This window comes from the organism of the source record quoted next, unplaced genomic scaffold (genome assembly GCF_019419815.1).
Source record: "Pyrus x bretschneideri cultivar Hongxiangsu unplaced genomic scaffold, Pyrus_bretschneideri_v1 Contig268, whole genome shotgun sequence".
Taxonomy (NCBI): Eukaryota; Viridiplantae; Streptophyta; class Magnoliopsida; order Rosales; family Rosaceae; genus Pyrus; species Pyrus x bretschneideri.
Genome location: NW_025999577.1, coordinates 35,089 through 51,243, shown reverse-complemented (window position 1 = coordinate 51,243; position 16,155 = coordinate 35,089). Strand labels below are relative to the sequence as shown.

The 16,155-nt window shown below is 36.4% G+C and overlaps 1 protein-coding gene across 1 annotated transcript; it reads right to left on the bottom strand.

Moving 5' to 3' along the window:
• Positions 1-14,564: 14,564 nt before the first annotated feature.
• LOC125478820 (F-box/kelch-repeat protein At3g06240-like) lies at positions 14,565-15,755 on the bottom strand. Its single transcript, XM_048587460.1, has one exon. It carries the CDS (start codon positions 15,747-15,749, stop codon positions 14,565-14,567), a length of 1,185 nt encoding a protein of 394 aa, XP_048443417.1. The 5' UTR covers positions 15,750-15,755.
• Between the last annotated feature and the right edge of the window lie 400 nt (positions 15,756-16,155).

The window sequence follows — 16,155 nt, the reverse complement described above, 5'->3', positions numbered from 1 at the left end:
GAATATGACAGCTAGGAGGGAATGATTAAAGAGGGAATGCATGTGGAATGGCAGCTAGGTTGGTTGGTTGAAAGCTGGAATTGCAAAGGGGGGTGCAAGGCTTTGAAAGGGAAAATGTGGCTGATTGTGAATGTGTTTGCATGTGAATTAAAGCTAGGGTGAATGATGATGAATGCATGTGGATTAAAGAGTGAATGGTGGCTGCAATAATGAAGTGGGAAGGCTGGAAATGCAAGGGGGAGTGCACGGCTAAGGACTTGTTGTGTTGCTAGAATTGGTAGGTTATGCATGGCTTGGTTGGTTGAATGATTATGGGTGCATGTGGCTGAATGATTTCTTGGTGAGGGGATGTATGGGTTGATGAATGGGAAAAGTTGTTGAATGATGAAAGGGGAATGGAAGAATGTGGCTGCAATGATGGTGTGGAATGCTGGAAATGCAAGGGGATGCACGGCTAGGATGTTGTTTGTGTGAAGTGTGTGTGAATGGTGGTTTTGCATGGCTTTGATGGATTGTTTGATTGGGCTAGAGGTTTTGCATGGCTCAAAGGATTGTTTGATTGGGCTAGGCCCTTTGTTTTATGTCCTAAAGTGCATACAAGGCCAAAAGTGCTCCAAGCATAAGCTATCCATTCTTAGCCCAAAAGTGCTCCAAAAGGCTCCAAAATGCACTTCTTTGCTCCTTTAGCCCTTAGAACCTGAAAACATACGCAAATAACTTAAAAGACTTAAAGAACTAAGAAATAACAACGTAAATGCACAAGAACAAGCCAACTAAGTTGCCTAAATATGCTTCTATCAGCTTGCTTCATATATTAGGAGTTCATCCCTAGCTAGCCTATAACTTTGATTGAAAACTTATGTATCTGAAAATTTTCATCTAAGGACTTGGATAGATATTTGACATTTTGCATGAGAGAGAGAGAGGAAGAGAGATTTATTATGTTCACCATTTTGTGTTTTTCCAGTCTTGAATTCCAGGAAAGTAAGATTAGGGACGAAGCCCAACAAATTAAGCTTTAGAAGAAGTATAAGGCCGAGGTCCCCTACTCCTGTCATCAAAGCTTCACATTACAACACCCTTTATGCATTGATGTTCACGTCCTCAAAAAAAATGACACCACAATTTTTTGTTTTGTTTTTTTTGTACAATGGGCGGGTGCAGAAAGACTAAGTTGGATGATTGAAAATAATAGGAAATTGTAAATAATAAGAAATTGTTGTGATGGACACACAACCATAATTTATAAAATAATCACTTCAGAAATATAAAAATATCTAAAACAACACATCTTTAGGGCGCGTAGTATCCGTGATGCAAAAATGCCTCTCGCATGCACATTAGTGTGTGCGGAGAGGCTAGTGTGTTATTATGGTGTTTTGATTAGTAGTTTTGTAACTATTATTCGTCATATTTTTTTGCATTTGTGAAAGGCCCCTCCTCACATGCATTTGTGAAAGGCCCCTCCTCACATGAAATTTTGACTCTGCCACTGCCAGGGACGAAAGGAAGAAGAGAATAGGATAGGCCTAGGCCTATCCTCACATTTTTTTTGCAAGCCTTCCCCTATAAACAACCTTCATTATTGTTCTTTACAACCTTCTCCTATTAGTCAATAATACAAAACACATTATAAATTATCTCCTATTTAAAATTCCAACTTCCATATTTGATTCCATCCCAACACTAATTTAATATTTATTTATTGGACATAAAATCAACAACCTTTAACATTTTGATAAAAAAATTTAAAAAAAATCTCTTAACATTAACCCGTTCACTTTTAATTAAAACAAAAAACTTCTCTGGTTTTCTTTCACAGTCAGTGGCAGAACCAGGATTTCATGTGAGAAGGGGCCTTTCACAAATGCAAAAAAAATATCACGAATAACAGTTACAAAACTACTAATCAAAACACCATAATAACACATGCATCTATAATATTTTATATTTTCAATAATCATAATTGTTTCTTAAGAATTTTCATATTTTGAACCCATTGCATGACAACCTCATTATCTATACTGTTAAATTAAATAAGAAGAATTAATCAAAAGGCCCAAACTCTAACACCTAAGTAAGATGTAAGATAGACGAGAAACAATAAAAATAAAAATTATAGAAAGTAAGATAGATTTTACAAATAGTATTGTTTTTGTTGAATTAATTTGAATTTTATATGAAAAGAGATGAAATTTCAAGAAATGAGAAGAACAATAGCATTTTTGTCTTGGACTCTTGCTCCTTGGTTGACTGTGAAAGAAAGACGAGAGGAATTTTTTGTTTTAATTAAAAGTGAACGGGTTTAATGTTAAGAGATTTTTTTTTTATCAAAATGTTAAAGGTTTTTTATTTTATGTCCAATAAATAAATATTAAATTAGTGTTGGGATAGAATCAATTATGGGAGTTAGAATTTTAAATAGGAGATAATTTATAATGTGTTTTGTATTATTGACTAATAGGAGAAGGGTTGTAAAGAAGCTATTATTCTTCTTATCTTGAAATTTCATATTTTCATATAAAATTCAAATTAATTCAACAAAAACAATAATATTTGTAAAATCTATCTCACTTTCTATAATTTTTTTTATTGTTTCTTGTCTATCTTACATCTTACTTAAGTTGTCACGCCCCGATCTCGAGATACGCTCGGAATCGACACGTGACGAAAGGACAGTAGTGGTACAATATAAAATACATGGAGTCGCTAAGACTCATACGTATAATATACATCAGAGCATCAACAGAAAAACTTACAACAAAGGATGGAAATACCTAGTCTCAAGTGCACTACCGTCACAGCTACACCACCTGAAATCTTCTCCTCTATTTGCTACCATTTACTCTGTAAAATAACCATACGCCGTGGGAATGGCGCACCGATTAAAGCAAAAAATGGATAAGCTATGAAGCTCATGTGAGTGACAATAATACCATATATGTGAATATAAATAAAATCAAAAGATTAAATGTAAAAGTAGTGCTACGTCCACACAGGACACTTCTTCTGTATGCCGTATCAACCGTCAATGTGATCACATCAATATTATTCTATCATTCTCTTTTGATTGTGACTCACCACTCGCCTTTCATCATTTCTGAGTAATCACAAGGGTCCAATTGCCACATATTTCATAATTTAACCACCATACACCTCATTATTACATATATGAATGGTTATTCAATTATGAATCTCACCACACGTCTATCGAGATAACATTCAATCATCACACAACCAGAAGTTGTGTAGGAATGACACACCATCATAAACACAATTACGTGTAGGAATGAGATTGGTATCTTTTTCATTATTTCATATCTTCGTTACGAGAAGGAATAAGTCACATCCAAATCCGTTATCTTTCAGGCAACACCATCATGTAAACTATTTGATTCAACCACCACTTTTTAGATTGAGCCACACAAGCTTTCAATCTCAACTTTCATATATGTAACAAACAATAGTCTAGGGCTATAGAGAGACACAGTTCGGCCGAAGCCCACATTAGGCAACCGATCAGGATGTGGTCCTCCATTGCGTATTAACCAAGCAGAATCACTCCTGAGAACATCATGTAGGTAGTGACCCCCATAGAGGATTAACCAAGCAGAGTCACTCCTATGAATACTATAGGTAGTGATCACCCATCGCGGATTAACCAAGCATGATCACCCCTAAACACAGTATGGTCATACCTAAGTAATAAGGTTCACCCATCGCGAATTAACCAAGAACGATCCCCAAAGTAGTATGGTCCCTTATTACGGATTAACCAAGCAAGACCATCTATGTACCATTGCTACATGGTGCAGATTCTGATTATATCCCACATTACCCCATGTACTGGATTAACGATTCTCTACTAGCCCTCACATATCACAATCATTTCAAGGATAGCATATATATGTATTTCCGATAGCACCATCAAGTAAACAAAGCATAGTAGCACACATTTCCATATAATCATTTGGAAATCCATGTCATATCCACAAAGGAATTTCATGGGTAATGACCATATCACATAATATTAATGCCACTCACCTGGGTTATTTGCACTTCTAGATTCACCAACTCCGACTCCAAGAACCTAACACAACAAACAAAACCCCACTTAGGTAACTTAATAAGACCGACACGTAAAACAAGACCAGGTGCCACTTGCACTTAAATCAAGACGCACATCAACCGGGAAAAACATGTCATCATGATGAGCCAACTAAGCTCCATCAAGCCTCAACAACATTCTAAAAATAACGACACACTAGAATATGGTACATTGACTAAAAAGCCCAACGTTGATCAAAGGTCCTCTAAGGTCAACAAAACAAGGTTACTCAATTCAGAAGATCTGCTCACTGGATTCCTGATCCGTAAGTTCTCAAAGGTCCAACAACTAATAACTAGGGTGCTCACAAAATTGTACAACGAACCAATGGTCAAATTGTCGTCAATTAGAAAAATCGTACAAGGGTACAATTATCCGAAAAATTGAATAATTGAACCATTGTATCGAATTCAACGAACAGATTTTAGATATGGACTCAGGATATTGGGAACATCTCTCTTTCCAAAATCCATAAAACAGATTCTCCCCCATGCGCTACCACATGCGCTACCGCACGTGATGGTTCCCGGCGACTAGAAACCCACTTTTTTTACTAACTCCAAATTCTACCAAAATTTACAGGAAGATATAGTTCAACAAAACGAACAAGTTTTATACCTGCCACAAAGTCTAAAAGTGGACGAAAGAGAGTCAATTTTGCCAATAAAGCCGACAGGTGCCTAAAGATTCCCGGCATTGATTCATCACATACGATAATCCAACAGTATCAAGTCTGGTCAGGATTTACTCCTAGGATGATAGGCTACAAGTTCCAAGTGGTGGCATCGGTCATCACTTTGCCAATTCACCGAAAAAATGAAAAAGAGTGGCCGGAGCACTGTTGGTTTTTGTCGATCTTTATGGCCTCGCACCGCCACATACAGTGGTTAATCAAGGTGGTTCTTGTGTGGGTTTTGTAGAAGGAAGTGAGAGCATTAATTTGGTGGTGGTGGCGTCAAAAAATTCCATCGGAGTTGACCGGAATCGTCGTCGGAAGTTCATAGGTTTCGGTGGGTCGAATTAGGGTTTGTGGGGCGTCGGCTTTCACAAAATGGAAAGTTGGGTTTGCTGACTTCTAAAGTCAAACCTCCACTTCTAGCAACTCTTGCTCAACTGACCAAAATACCCTCCAACAACAAACATTTCTAATTTCTTCGTTTTAATTCGGAATTGAGATCTTTTTGCTCCTACGCACTCGTGGGTTTATGCTCAACCTAAACAACTCAAGAGTTGACCGAAAATGTTGAGTAATATTTAAAATGGCAGAAATACCCTTCACTTCCTGGGAATTGGTCTTAGAGAAACAAATGGCTTGGCTCCACTAGGAGATGAATGGAATTGGTACGGCTCTAACTATTTGGTTAGGAGGGCTGCTTCTTAGCTTATTCCATTCCTGATAACGGGTTCCTGTGTGTTCAAGATGTGATCGGGCGGGCGCATTTGTCGTAAATACAACTCAAGATGGGTGGGATTACCTACTTATATCTCCTCGCCGCAACACGAAGGAAGAGCTCCTCAATCTGGGCATATACTTCTGGCTAGAGCTGCTAAAAAAAAAAATCTCTATCTGATCTGATCTCAATTCTATCATCACACAAAGGTGATATGCGACCGAGGGATGCGCTAACCACGTAGGAACGAGGCTCTCCTTTTAAGAGTACTAATTTTAGGGACGGGATATCACAAGAGATTATCAAGTATTAGAACATATTGAAAACATAAGGAAAAAAACATATAATGAGTGTTTATCTAAGTATTCAAAAAAATCTTACATTTTATTCAAAAAAATAAAATAAAAAATGAGAGTTATTGATTTTCTGCCTAAGTTAAAGTCAAAGGCTAGACGGGTTTAGGGGGGTTAGGCAGGTGCCTAGGCGGATGCCTAAGCAGATCGAGGCGTACTTTCTTAATTTTCAAATGCCTAGATACTAAATATTTGCACACAAATAAATTAAATCACAACAACTATGTCACCTGAACTCAAGGTCAGTATAAAAAACTCGAACCTAAATCTGAAACGTGTGTTAAAAACTCAATAAATAAAATAAAATTGAAAATAGGTTGGGTTGGAAAATGAATTTCTCTTATAAAAATAACTCATGATTCTTAAAAAAATCAAGACTTTTTTACAATTTACAGTAAATAGATGAAATAACTTTCAATTCTCACATCTAATCCCATCTCATCATGCTTATACTTTTGGATGTCTAATTCGTAAATCTGCATAACAATAGAGGGATGAGCTTCTATAGCTCAGTAGAGACATAACCTTACTACAGTAAATTGACAATATTAAATTCAGTGTCATGGCATCATCTATAATCAAACAACAAATCATTATTGATAATAATGCATGAATGCAACGCAAACTCTTCGACTACACTTGTTAATTTATATAATAAAACACGCGGACCTACACGTCCCATATCGTGCAGTTTACCATTTGGAGTAGTGGTTCGAATATTCTATCATGCAAACTAACTCCCATAAGGTATCCCAAGTTCATATACCTCTTTTGTTAGTCACATTTCCTAATTCATTGATCTCCAGCCCAAATCACCCACATCAACAATTTATCTCGCCGATACCGTATTCTAATGTGCACACTGGCTCACCTAGAACTGGTTTCACTATGAATAGATTCAACAACACAAAAGATCTTTTCCAACTACCCTCATTTCCAGAATTGCAATCTTAACACTAAAGTTCCAACCACATCTCACAACACGAGTGGTGCACAAATAATATCATTTCATCTTTCACATGTATCATAGCATATTCTCAACGAATAGTATTTCAACAATAATTTCATAACCAATAACAAGTAAACACACAAGAGAAGCATTATCCAATTAGGCATCAGATCATATGAATCAACCAATAAGATCAATAATAATAATATAAATATTTAATAAAATCAATTTTTGCAAAGTCTGTTGTACTTCCCCTACCTGAATTACAAAGCCAAATCGAAGATGCATGTCACTACCATAATAGCTAAGTTCCACATACTTGAGCAAGGTCTTTGATCACTCCTAAGTACCATGTATTTCTTCCACTCTTATCTTTTCTATATGGACATAAATATTTATACATACACACACACACACACATATTTTTGCATGGCTTCCTGCATTGCACAGCCACCAGTTGCAGAGCCAAGATTTCATGTGAGGAGGGGCCCTTCACAAATGCAAAAAAAATATGACGTATAATAGTTACAAAACTATTAATCAAACCATCGTAATAACACATGCATCTATAATATTTTATATTTTCAATAATCATAATTGTTTTTCAAGAATTTTCATATTTTGAAACCGTTGCATGATAACCTCATTATCTATACTATTAAATTAATTAGAAGAATTAATCAAAAGGTCCAAACTCTAACACTTATGTGATATCCCGCCCCTAAAATTAGTGTTTTATTTTATTTTTGACGTATTTTGGATATTTAATTGAAATTAGTCCGTTAATTCTTCGGTTTTGAGAAAAGTGAAGTGAAGGGTATTTCTACCATTTCAAATTTTACTCGACATTTTCGGTCAACTTTTGAGTCATTTAGGTTGAGTTTGAACCCACTAGCGAGCGCGTAGTAGCAAACGGATCTCAATTCCGAATTAAAACGAAGAAGTTAGAGACATTTGTTGTTGGAGGGTATTTTGGTCATTTGACCAAGAGTTGCTATAAGTGGAGGTCTGACTTTAGAAGTCAGCAAACCCAACTTTCCATTTTGGAAAAGTCGAGCCCAGAACCCACCAAGACCCACAAACCCAAATTCGGCCCACCACGACCTATGAACTTCCGACGACGATTCCGGCCAACTTCAGTGGAATTTTTCAACGCCACCACCACCAAATTAATGTTCTCACTTTCCTCTACAAAAGCCACCCAAGAACCACCTTGATTAACACCGTATGTGGCAGTGCAAGGCCATAAAAACCGTCGAAAACCAGTAATGCTCCGGCCACCCTTTTCATTTTTCCGGTGAATCGGCAAAGCAATGGCCGATGCCACCACTTGGAACTTGTAGCCCATCATCCCAGGAGTAAATCTTGACCAGAATTGACCACCGTAGGCGATGAATCAAAGTCAAGAAGCTTAGGCACCTACTGACTTTATTGGCAAAATTGACTCTCTTTCGTCCACTTTTGGACTTCGTGGCAGGTATAAAACTTGTTCCTTTTGTTGAGCTTTATCTTTCGGTAAATGTTGGTAGAATTTGGAGTTAGTAAAAAAGGTGGGTTTCCAGTCGCCGAAAACCACCACGCGCGTGATAACACAATATTTATACATTTATATTGCTCATATTTTCTAAGTTTTATGCTATTTTTTCTTGTGAAATTGGTTGTTTAATGTGTTTAGTGCATATTTTGTAGATAATGGACCGAAGAGAAGACTTTGGAGTCTTTTGGTGATTTCAAGACTAAAAAGGATCAAAACTGAGAAGAATTGAAGTCAAGAAGTATTCCAACGATCATCAAATGTTAAATTGTTTAATCCACAATTTAATGGTTGTTGTGTGAAAATTATAACTAGAGCTGGAAGATGCTGTGCAAAACTGTCATTTTCGTTGGGACGTCAAAAATTCATCCAGACAAACTGGGTGTTTTGCCACATATGCATGGAAAGCTCTGGATATCTAGTTTCGACAGAATTTTACAGATCATGATTCGGATGCTTCCAGAAGAAGTTATACTTGTGTTAGTGCGAGAAGGTCAGTTCAGGAATTCTACGCGGAAGTGGAGTCCAGTTTGGATCAGGAAACCGAAGTCTGATAATGTTGGGATTCCTGTTTGGGCTAGGATTCAACAATTGCGGCAAAGCAAAGCCTAACCAAAAACCTACCTATATATTCTTGAGATGTTTATTTAAGACTGAGGAACGGAAAAACGGAGCAGCAACGTGGAAAGGGGGACGAATGAACTTCATCATACGATTTTAGCGAATTGACCTAAGGAAGACACCAACGCTGAGGGGGTTCTCCATTGTTTTGTTTTACATCTTTTCAAACTTGGTGATCATGATTGTGATAATTATGTTTCGCTATAATTTGATGGTCGTGATGAACTAATTTCTTTATTAGGGATCTGATGTAGCCTTCATGATAATTCTATGTCTTAGTTAACTTTACTCTTTTATCAATTCAAGGGTTTCTAGTTTCATTCATTGTGCTTAAATCATTCTTTATGCTCATGTTATTGATTAGCTAACTTTAATATGAATTTTTAGATGTATGAGACAAGGTTATAGTAGACGCCATATGCTTAGCCTTGAGATAGCTCTCTTGAATGAATGAATTGTTGTTAATGCAAATGCCATGCTAAGACACTTTTCGGTTTTCTTTGTTCTTCTTGACTTAATGGATTTTTTATTATTGACTTAGACTAGACGTCATGGTTAAGTTGATGATTAAGAATACTTGGTTACACCCGGACGCCTAACGGATAACCATAATAAAGAGAGAACGAACCCTAGAACCTAAAATGAATTGTTCTTACTAAGTTATCTAATGACATAGAATTGGATTGCTATGGTGAAGTCTGATACCTAGTGTTTCAACCATTGTTTTCAGAAATTATTTACATAAATTCTCTTTAATTTACTGCACTTGAGATTACTTGATCAACTTCTCTTTGGTTAATTATTTGAATTTCGTAGTTTAGTTGTTTTCATTATTTTAATTCTAGTGGGTACTACAAAATTGGATTTAGTTAGGTGACCTTGCAAATCCATGTGGGTACAACACTCGTATTTACTTGCTATACTACCATATCGATTCGTGCACTTGCGAGAAATATAATTTGTTCATCAATGCGGCGGCGCATGTGGTGGTGCGTGTGGGAGAATCTGTTTTTATTGATTTTGGAGAACGAGATGTTACTGATGTCCTGAGCCCATATCTAAAGTCCTTTCGTTGAAATTTGATACAATGGTTCGATTATTCAATTTTTTGGATAATTGTACCGCTGTACAATTTTTGTAATTGAAGACAATTCGACCGTTGGATCGTTGTGCAATTTTGTGAGCACCTAGCTATTAGTTGTTGGACCTTTGAGAACTTACAGATCGGGAATCCAGTGAGCGGGCCATCTGAATTGAAAAACCTAGGTTTGTTGACCTTAGAGGACCTTGCTCGACATTTGGTTTTTTAGTCAATGTACCCTATAAGCGTGTCGTTATTTTTAGAATGTTGTTGAGGCTCGATGAAGCTTAGTTGGCTCATCATGATGATGTGTCGTTCCCTGTTGATATGCATCTCAATTTACAGGCAAGTGGCACTTAGCCTCGTTTTATGTGTCGATCTTATCAAGTTACTTAAATGGGGTTTTGTTTGTTGTATTAGGTTATTGGAGACAGAGTTGGTGAACCTAGAAGTGCAAATAACCCAGGTGAGTAACATTAATATTATGTGATATGGTTATTACCCATGAAATTCCTTGTTATATACTATATGGATATGACATGGATTTCCAAATGATTATATGGAAATGTGAACTATTATCCTATGTTTACTTGATGGTGCTATCAGAAATATATATATGCTATGTTTGAAATGATTGTATTATGTGAGGGCTAGTAGAGGACCACTAACCCAGTACATGGGGTAATGTGGGATAAAATTGGAATCTGCACCATGTAGTAATCGTACATGGATGGTCATGCTTGGTTAATCTGCAATGGGGGACCATACTTTGGGATCATGCTTGGTTAATCCATGATGGGCGATCCTTATTACTTAGGTATGGTCATACGTGTTTAGGGGTGATCATGCTTGGTTAATCCGCAATGGGTGATCACTACCTATAGTATTCGTAGGAATGACCCTGCTTGGTTAATCCTTTATGGGGGGTCACTACCTACATGATGTTCTCAGGAGTGGTCCTGCTTGGTTAATCCACAATAGAGGACTACATCTTGATCAGTTGCCTAATGTAGGCTTCAGCCGAATTGTGTCTCTCTATAGCTCTAGACTATTGTTTGTTACATATATGAAAGTTGAGATTGAAAGCCTATGTGGCTCAATCTAGAAAGTGGTGATTGAATCAAATAGTTTCCATGATGGTGTTGCCTGAAAGATACCGGATTCGAATGTGACTCATTCCTACACATGATTATATTAATGATGGTGTGTCATTCCTACACAACTTCAAGTTGTGTGATGATTGAATGTTATCTTGATAGACGTGTAGTGAGATTCAGAATTGAATAACCATTCCTATATGTAATAATGAGGCTTATGGTGGTAAATTATGAAATATGTGGCAATTGGACCCTCGTGATTACTCAAAAATGATGAAAGGCGAGTGGTGAGTCACAATCTGAAGAGAATGATGGAATAATATTGACGGTTGATACGGTATACAAAAGAATGTCCTGTGTGGACGTAGCACCACTTTGACATTTAATCATTTGATGCTATTTATATTCACATATATGGTATTATTGTCAATCACATGAGCTTCATAGTTTATCCGGGATTTGTTTTGCCCGGTGTGCCATTCCCACGGCGTATGGTTATTTTGCAAAGTAACGGGTAGCAAATAGAGGAGAAGATTTCAGGTGGTGTAGGGTTTATGGCACATCATAGGGTTATTTTGCGGAGTAACTGGTATCGGATAAAGGAGAAGCTTTCAGGTGGTGTAGCTGTGAGGGCAGTGCACTTAAGAGTAGGTATTGCCATCCTTTGTTTTAAGTTTTTCTGCTGATGCTCAGATGTATATTATATGTATGAGTCTTAGCGACTCTATGTATTTTATATTGTACCATTAATGTCCATCCATCATGTGTCGATTTAAGGCGTACCTCAGGATCGGGGCGTGACATCTCTAATCAATTTATTTTGCAATTTATGTATCCAAATACAGTTATATGTTCCTTTAAGTATAGATGTTCACTTATTTATACAATATATTATAGAGATACTTAATTCGCTAGTCCACCTAAGCACCCGCCTAGTCATCTAGGTGCTTAACTCCAACTCACCGCCTGACTAGCGCCTAACATTTTTAGAACCTTGGTTGTACAGAGCTGATAATGCTTAACTTCGTACGCTTTTGTTAAAAATAAAAAAAAAACAAAAAAAAAAAGCTTAGTTTCCTATTAGAATTAGTTGAATTTCATGCATGGAAGCTAAAGTGACACACCCCGACCGAAATCAAGGCGTGTTGGCCGTCATACCTTGATTTCGGTAGGGGTGTGTCAGTTTGGTATCAGAGCCTAGGTGTGGCAGTTCTGACAGAGCACCCTCTATCTAGAATTTTCTAGTTATCACTTGCGTAGTATTGTTTATTCTGGACTACACCTAGGATACGTGAACTTTTACTTTGCATTTCTCCTTCCATGTTTGTCACTATCACTCACTAATTTTTTTTTATTGTCAATTATCCCATCGACTTTATTTCCTCGTATTTTCACTATATTACTTCCGCATTGAGCACTTGGCTACGTAACTTTCATGTGACGGCCAGCACGCCCCAATATTTGGATCGGGGTGTGTCATAAAGCATGACTACAATCCAATTGATTCTTGAGTTGTCCCATTCTTTTGGTAGTTTGGCAATGCATAGTTATGTGTTGTAATTTGTAGTTCATAGATTAGGTTTCAATCGTGGGAAGTTCGGTAACATCTTTCTCGTTCTTCGAGTGTAAGATAGGTATTTATAAATCTATGTCATGCACTTGAAGAACTGCAAGGAGATGTTGCTAGAACTTTCCCACGTTGATATCTAATTTGATAAAGCCATAAATTACGTCACATAATTGTGCATTCCCGAATGGAATAAACCTCTTCTAGGAGACATAAGATGACAAGATCTTGTTGAAGTTGTTGTAAACATTGTATTTTTATTGTGGTTGTAGACATAATGGATGGGCAGTGGATATAGAATTTGAACAGATGTGCAGAGGAATACTTGGATAGAATAAAAGAGTTTATCTTTGTGCGACGAAATTTGTCTTTGTGCGACAAACTTCTTCGCAAAAATTGTTAAATGTAGTAGTGTTGTGAGGTATCACGTTTTTGTAAAGTTTGATTTAACCAAGCTCAGATACATGACAACTTTTGGTAGGTATCGAACAATATGAGTCCGAATCCTTGCCGGATCCTCTTTGTGAGGATCCCGGGAATCCGTGAATCGTGTTCGTTCATCGTACATCATACATCGTGCGGTCATAAATCATTTTAAGTATTTTTGTTTAAAAATAAACATAAATGGTACTTGACAAAAACTAACCGTATGATGTACGATGAACGGACACGATTCACGGATCCCCAAGATCCTTACCATAAGGATCCGGAGAGGATCCTATTGGGAACAATATACACTCTCTCATGATACTATGTGCTTAATTGTGATAACTAAAACGATCTTTTGGCATTCACAAGCTTTTCAGTCAAATGGTCTGTTTAGTCAAATAGTCCTGGGATTGACATATCTCCACTTTAGTCCTTGATAATGAAAATCTATAGAAGTAGTCCTAAATTTGTCCACCATAACTCATTTTAGTTCTTCCATGAAAAATCTTTCAATATTCTCGTTAAATGGAGGAGTTGATTTGACAAAAATACCCTTAGAAAGGTAGTCACGTGGTCGTTCACGTGATAATTTAACGAAGATATTGATAGATTTTTCACAAATTTATTTCCATCAAATCTAGATTCTTATAATTTTTACTATTATATTGACGAGAGGTTACGAATATAGTTAGTAAATTCGCGTATCATAGAAGTATTTGTGTGTAAATACTTCTATTTTCATACACGTTTTAATGATTCGTTAAATTGCATGTTTTTTTATAAGTCCAAGGTAGAATACATGTTTTAAACATATATGTACATACTTTCATGTTTAATACATGCTATTGGTACCCATTTTTCAATAATACATGTAAAATTCACGTATCCAGCATATTTTCAACATAAAATAATTAATTAATTTAAATAAATAGATATTAAAATTAAAAAAAAAAAAAAGTGATTGAATTTTTCAAATTAAAGTTTTAGCAAAGTTGTCGACTAATTCACGTACGTATTTTTCACATACTATATTTGTTTCGTATTTTACGAACTATGGTTAGGGGTTATAAGGCTATAAATATTCTTTGTTGCGTAAATTTTTTTAGCACCCCTACAGTAGAAGGTTTAACTTGATTATGTTAAATGAGTAAATATTTATTAGATTTTTAAGAAGGAAAGTATGATAGGGAAAAAAAAAAAAAACAAACATAAGAGAATTGTTATCATTAGTTACTCTAAAGAAAATTAGTTAGCATAAACTTTCAAATAGAATCACATTGCAAAATGTGGAATGCACAAAAACTAAAGGCATCCCATGATAAGCAAACATACTACAAAGGACACAAAGCAAATTAAATTAAAAGATGCAAACTCAAGCCTTATATCATGCATACAAATTAAACAGGAGAAAATGAACTTAACTTTGCCCTCAACTCACTTGACTGGAACAATACTTTCTACATAAATAAGAGCTTGAGAATCTATAACCCTATCGATAATCGGAGGAATATGAAGATAGCTGAGATATCCAATACTAGAATTATAAGAGATGACTCTTCCATTGGTGTCAAGCATAAGAAGCTCGTCGCATTTCCAAAGTGTCAATGGCTTCTCAATGCCTTTAAAGGGTCCAGCGACTAGGAGTTTTGTCCATGAACTCTTAACTCCATCATATTCATTCATTACCCATATTTCACATGATTTAGAATCTTCACTTCGATCGTAAAGAGAGCAAAAAGAAGCAATGGATTCATTACACAGAAAAATATAATAAAACTCCAAACTGGATTCTCTCCTAGAAGGCAATTGTATTCTATGAAATCTCTCATTGCCTAAATCAAATGAAAGTATGAATTCCTCACCATCCCTTGTAAACCAATAACAAAATCCCTTCAAGTACACTGAACAAGAACAGGGATAAGTTTTACTTGATATATCAATGTTGATCTCTTTCCAAGAGTTAGTAGCCATGGTGTATACCTCAGCCGTGTGAGGCAGAGGAATACGATGATAATATGTTCGCTCATCATCTGAATACTTACAATTTTCTATAATTCGCACAACCTTGTAATCTTTAGCTCTGCAATCATAGCCAAATCCCAATCCCCCAAAATCGGTCTCCAATTCGAATTTTCCACCGAGAGGGGAAGGTAGGAGAAGGAATGAATCAGGAAGTTGCCTGAATTCCCTCGTTGCAGGATTGCATAAAAGAATATTTTTCCCTGATATTACACAGACAATTCCATTGCAATAACCATGAATCAGTACATGTTGATGGTCATCCCTTGGAAACGGTATATTTAGGTCCTCAACATCATAATAAAGCGTGCGTGCAACTCTCTCAGTAAAAAAATTAATCATGGACCATAAAACTTCATGTTTCCAACTCTTGTCCGGGAAAACGTGAACCTGAGAACGGTTGAGGAGGACACAAGTGGAGGATGAGAATTTGTTGTCCACAGAATTGCTGAGGTGTTTAGCCACAAAACTTGGACTATTGATGAGAGTGCACCAAGACTTGCGTATGCATTTGAATCGCATCAGAGACTTGGGCGGCAACTTGGACATGATTGCGACCACCCTATCTTCAGAAGTTTCAGTTTCACGCACCTGGGACATTTTGACAGTTTTTTTTTTTTCCTACAGGAATTCTTCACATTTATGTATACACAAGAAAGAACATCACCAGTTTGAGAGACAAACTAAATCAAACTCCAAGTCCCTAAGGCCTGATAGATTGAGGTTCGATTGCTAAACTTAATAATTACCACACAAGATGCCAAAATCCAACAATACTAAATAAATTTGGAGTTCTATTACTGCAACATATATAGCTATCAAAGAAAATAGGGGTGATCCATATTTGGCTTTTTCTGTTCGAATAAAAACAAGGGCGAGCCAGTCAGTTTCGAGTGTTATGGAGGATCATACGTTCAAATTTAACTATTTTAACATTTGTATTGATCCAGACCCCACTTTCTATTAAAAAAAATTAATTAAATATTAAAAAAACTAAAAAAAAATC

Coding starts and splice junctions, on each gene's coding strand:
- LOC125478820 (XM_048587460.1), bottom strand. CDS start 15,749: ATGTCCCAGGTGCGTGAAACTGAAACTTCTGAAGATAGGGTGGTCGCA.